The sequence below is a fragment of the Cibotium barometz genome, chromosome 66 (assembly GCF_041138505.1).
Source record: "Cibotium barometz isolate CiBa-2024 chromosome 66, ASM4113850v1, whole genome shotgun sequence".
Lineage (NCBI taxonomy): Eukaryota > Viridiplantae > Streptophyta > Polypodiopsida > Cyatheales > Cibotiaceae > Cibotium > Cibotium barometz.
Window position 1 is genome coordinate 15,148,386 of NC_141111.1, and position 6,255 is coordinate 15,154,640.

At 40.9% G+C, this 6,255-nt stretch overlaps 1 protein-coding gene across 1 annotated transcript; it reads right to left on the reverse strand.

The window, feature by feature from the left end:
* Nucleotides 1–2,288: 2,288 nt before the first annotated feature.
* On the reverse strand, nt 2,289–2,615 carry LOC147602799 (germin-like protein 8-3). The gene has a single exon (XM_086797748.1). The coding sequence runs from the start codon at nt 2,613–2,615 to the stop codon at nt 2,289–2,291; it is 327 nt and encodes a 108-aa protein (XP_086653874.1).
* Nucleotides 2,616–6,255: the final 3,640 nt, after the last annotated feature.

Below are 6,255 nucleotides of genomic sequence, written 5' to 3' on the forward strand. Positions count from 1 at the left end.
AGTATACATAGTTTATATATATACTATACATTTAGATGGTAAAAATATGTAGATGCATATCAACAAGAAACTAAAAAGACTTGATATAGGTCAAATGGGAAAATCGAGTAAGATATATGAAGAGATCAGATATATAAAGAGATTAAACTAAATATATAAAGATGAAACCTTGGGACTCTTGAGTGTTTTCCTTACCAAGTGTCATTGCTTGCACAAGCAGGGCTCAAACCCATTACCTTGGGACTCTCTAGTGTTTTCCTTAACACCATTGCACTAACAAGTGATTGACATCATTGCAAGATTTTTGTTAATGAGTTATTTTTTCTCACAAGATTTGGACAATTGTATGACTAAAGGTATGTGTATGCATGTATTTATTTTTTTGCATAGATTTTTTTCCACCTTCTTCCCTTCTCCTTCTCCTTGACTATCTCCTCCACCTCCTATATGAGAAGAGGCATTTGATGGAACATACCTTGGGAGAACTCCATAGCTTGAGTCAATGATTTGATTGAAGAATGTTATCATTGGTAAAGGATCTCATCAAAGTGGAAAAGGAGATTGGGTAGTAAAGTTCTAGTAAGGATCTCATCAAAATGGAAAAGGAGATTGGATAGTAAGGTTATGTTTTTAATGCCATTAGCACCACACACATCACCCCCATTCCCAAGAAAGGAGATCTTATAAATATACAAAACTATAGAACTATTTCACTTATGAGCATAGTTTAGAAGATCAACCTTACTACAAAACTATAGACCTATTTTAGTTATGAGCATGGTTTAAAAGATCAACCTTACTGCATTGGCAAGAGTCTGTAGTTTAAAATTTGAATCTTATAAACTTAAAGATAAAACTTGATAAGTTTTAAAGGATGTACACACATACAAATCATGATGGGATAGTGCCTTTTAGTGTGAAATATGGAGCTTCCCTAAAGATGAAACCTAGCACTACATCCACCAACACCCCACTATAAACTGGAGCAACCTTATGTCAATGAGAATTTCTCCAAGACTACAAAGGATAACTGTTATGTTAAGGAAGAAGCCGTTGGCCACATGTTTTTGTTTTTCTCTTAATTCTCATTATCATCACATATGTAAATAAAAAGCTTCAAGGGAGATCTATCCATTTCAACTATTTGCATCACTTAAATGGTGAATTGGGTGCATGCATGTCTCCACATGTTACATGCCTCCTTGGCTCGTGGAGTGGATTACATTAGACATTAAATGTAGACCCCCAAATCTAAGGATACATAAGAATAGGAGCAATGCATACTTGAGAAAAGTTTATATATAAGAAAACAACAACAATTCAATGTCCAAGGAAACCTTCAAACCACCACATTTTCTAGCAAGGGTTCCTCTTTGAGGAGTAAAATTTTCCTTAGTAATGATGATGAAGAGAGAAACTTGGTTTAAGAGTTTAACCCAAAAGACACCCTACACTTTCTCAATTTTGATGAGCATGAATCACTCTCCTGAGGGTTGAGTTTAGCACAGCTTAAAGTGTAGCTAAATCCCCAAAGGCCATCAAGACACACCAACCTCATCTCCTCCAAGGTGGAAGCGTAAAAGTCTCCATGCAACTTATTATGTTACGGTTGTTGATTGGCTTTATAAGAACTCTTTATTTTTTCACTTTACCTTGTTTATGGGCACACTTTTTCCTTGCCTTGCCTATATGCCGTTTCATTTTATTGTGAAGTTAATATAAGTGTGCACCTTTGTCTTCAAAAATAAATAGTAAATTCCTTTATGTAAGAGTCAATTGTACATGTTAGATGTATTGTTGTCAATCTATGGCAATTTCAAAATGTTTATCTAGGTCAGCAGGGGCACTTGCCCGGATGGCTCAGTTTGTCATGGCCCACCTTAACCAAGAGGTAGTAGGTTCGAGCCGTAACACCGTAAGGTTTGTATGTGAGTGGTGTAGCTTATACCTCGGCTACATCCGCTCGAAAGGGGGCTTTCGAAAAAGAAAATATTAACGTAGAAAAATGAGCAAATGACACGCATGAGTGGGACCCAATTTTTAGTTTTAGACCTAGGCTTTTTCCATTTTGTGTAGTATCAAAATGTATGTGTAATGTTTCACTCAACCTTTGAATATCTGACCAAAAAACCGATCAGACTATAAAAATCAAGAATGTTCATTATGGCTCTCCTAGTAGGGAGAGCTAGTGATCAGACTAAAAAAACCAAGTATGTTCATTATGGTAGAGAGAAGGAGAGCTAGTGTATATCTATCTATGGAACAATCAAAATTTACGTCTATCCTTGCTAGCTGCAACTGCCCATAGGGTCCGAAGTGGAAGCAGAGGCAAGGAAGAGCTCTTCGGCGACAGGTGAGACTAAGGGCTCATGACTGTTAAGAGCGGAGAAGGCAATGGCAGGGAGGTCGTCGTTGATGTTGAGCTGGAAGTGGACGAGACCCTGCGGAAAGACGAATAGGTCGCCGGTGCGGAGGGTCTGTTGGAAGATGGTATCGTGGGTGATGTCGACGAAGCCCACAAGGAGGGAGCCTTGCGCGACGTACATCAGATCCGACACGCACGGGTAGACGTGGGGCGGGTTGAGGCCTCTCGGCGCGATGTCGATGCGCGCCATGGAGAGGCCAAGTCCGGCGAGCGCCGGGAACGTTTGGGCGTCTGCCACCTTCACGGACGACCCGAGCTGGTCCCGATACCCATATCCGCTTAGCAGCAGGTCCGACTTGAAGTACTTGGAGTCCAGTCCGTCGAGACTGTATGATGACGTGTACTAGCCTTAATCTCCCTCCAAATCTCTCTAATTCTTTTTAAATGAATAAATGTAGCTCATGAGTTTAGCATGCCTGGTTCGCACCTTTCTCATGCACTAGACTTTAGAACAACTAATCTCTTTTCCTAACAGGACACCTTTTTAGGCAACTGAATGCTGCCCCACCACGTACTTTGAACACGAGATATAAACCACCCCGAGATCCCCCTTTTCCTAACGAGAGCATCCTTTGATCTTTTTCCTAGATAGTTTTAAAAATAAAACAACACTAGTGTGGGACCCCCTCATACTCGTGTATGTCTCTTACCTTCTACACTTCTTCTATGTGGCGAAATGAGGTGGGGGCCAGAATACACGCATTCATCAGTGTTTTCGTGCAAGCTCACACCAATGCAGGCCGCACTAGCATAGGGTGATGCAACCGAGGGGGCCATGAGTGCAAGAATGTGTTACCCTCGGCTCGTGCACTATGTCTACTACAACACAAATTGTCTCCCTTGTACACTACCGCCATGTGGCTACTAGAGGAGGAGCATAGGAGATGGTTTTCAAGGAGATAGCTAGAGAGAGTGACACATGGCATACAAAAAAAACCTTTGCATAATAGATAGTAAGTCTATAACCCAGGTATTACTATGGTATAAAGTTTTGTCTTATATGTGTATACGTATACAAGTGTGGGATTGCATGCATGCATATGTGTGTCTATGCACGTGTATTTATCCATGAGAGTGTGTATCTTTATGAGTGTTTGTGTGTGTGTGTGTCATGTGTGCACATATGTGTGTGTATGCAAGTGTGTATATATTCACCTATGCACATGTATAATGTGTGCATGTGTGTGTGCATATATGTGTCTATCTCTCTCATAAACACCAAACATACACTCAATCTCTCTCACACACACGTCCATACACATGTGTTTGTCCGTGCAAACATGTGTGTGCATGTATCTTTGTGTGTATTTATGTGTGTGTTGTGTGTGCACGTGTGTTTGTGTGTGTGAGTGTGCATATATATGCCTATGCACATGTGTATACCTGTGTATGTGTGCATGTGTGTGTGTGTGTCTCACAAACACACACTCAATCTCTCATGCACACACATGCAAACATCCTCTCTCTCTTCTCACACACGTATGCACATACACACATACACATGCATAGGAGCATGCACTCTCTCTCTCTCTCTCTCTCTCTCTCTCATGCACGCACACATCTCTCTCTCACACACACACACACGTACACACGCACATGCACTCTTGCTCTTTTTGCACCCCATCTCGTGAACACACACATAAAAATGCTCTCTCTCTCTCTCTCTCTCTCTCTCTCTCTCTCTCTCTCACACACACACACACACACACACACACACACACACACACATGTACACACACTGTGCACATGTATGTATGTGCGTGTGCGTGTGTGGCTGTGTGGTGTTAATTTTGTGTACACACATGTGTGTCGATTGTGCATGTTCGCAAAGTGTGTGTACGAGCATCTTTGCATGTGTCTGTGTGTGTGCATGTGTGAGTATGTGTGTGTGTGCATCTTTATGAGTGTGTATGTGTGTACACGAGTGTATATGCATGTACCTGTGTGTATGTGTATGCATTTATGTGTGTATGTCTACATGCACCTGTGTGCCTCTAGATGTGTGTGGTGTGTGAGTGTGTGTATGCATATGTGTGCATACACATGTATGTGTGTGTGCATGCTCAAGCATGTGTGTGTGTATCTTTGTATGTGTGTGTGTGTGTGTGTGTGTGTGTGTGTGTGTTGTGTCTGTGAATGTCATGTACATGCATATATGATCGTGTGTGTCTCAACATATATATATATAGATCTATTTATGTATACATAGATGCATACATATACATACATACATACATACATATATATATGTATATGTATATGTAACATACATACATATATACATATATATGTATCTACATACATATACATATACATATCTATATGTACATATGTATGTAGATATATACATACATATATACATATATATGTACATACATAAATACATATACATATATATAGATCTAATTATATATACATACATATATATATATATCTATTAACATTAAGCAAGCACACACGCACACACACACAAAAACCCTCTCTCTCTCTTCTCACACACATAAACACAATACACATCACATGCACTTCCTCTCTCTCTCCCCCCCTCACACACACTAGATATTCTCTATCTCTCACACATGCACATGGATTCTCTCTATTCTCACACCCCATTTCACACATACACTCTCACACACACATAAACTCTCTCTCTCTCTCTCTCTCTAGCACACTACACATGCACATGCACACCCCTTGCATGTGCATGTGAGTGACTGTGTGTGTACATACACACATGTGTGTGTCAAATTCCTGTGTGCACGTACACATGAGTGTGTTAACTATGCGTGTATGTACACATGTGTGTCGAATTCCTATGTGCACGTGCACGTGAGTGTGTTGACTACATGAACATGAGCATTATATGTGTATGCTTGTACTACATGTGATATGTGTATATGTGTCTATGTGTGTGCATGTGTATCTTTACCTTTGTGTGTGTGGTGTACACATGCATATGTATATGCACATGTGTGTATCTATATGTGCTTCTAGATGTGTACATGTATGCATGCATGTGAGTATATTGCACTTATATGTAAGCGTGTATATGTGTGTGTATATGTGTGCATCTGTGTGTATGCTATACATGTGTATACACATGCGTGCACTCGAGTGTGTGTACACGTGTAAGTGTGTGTACACTTACACGTGTGTACACGTGTAAGTGTGCATATTTGTGTGTGTATATTAGCTCATCTAGTGAGGCAATGGACACTGATAACCCGCTTGGGGGATAGGCCCCACACTTACACCACTGGCATGGTTGGTGAGATCATAGGTGATATGCGGCCAGTGGGATGACAGGCTGTGTGACAGCCATTCTAGAGACCGGCATAGTTATAGCGCCAGCTCATTTAGTTGGGTTCACACTATAGAGAACCCTAGTATGTATTTGGTTGAGTATCTTTTCATATTGTGTGTACTCTTATCTTTGTATATGGTGTGTTGAGTGTTGTGTGAAGAAGAAGAAGATTTTCAGCCTCTCACCTTGTGTGTTCTCTTTTAGGGTTTTGTGAGTGTGTGTGTGCTTGCAAGAGCTCAAGCTCTCTTCTCCCCTGCATCTTTTCATGGTATCAGAGCAGCCTGGTTCATGCTAAGGGCTGAGCTGCAAGCAAGAGAAGCACATGAAGCGGTACGAGGGTAAGAGCTACACCCTTGTCGGGAGCTCTACGGGAGGCACCGACAAACGATCTCTCATTGAGGAGCTTTCTTCGCGGGAGTAAAGCTATAGGACAACTATACTATCCTATCGGACTACATTTTTCGGGCCGAAAACGTATTTCGGGCGCATTAGGATCTTCATTTTTCAGAAAGCAGGCGATTTCGAG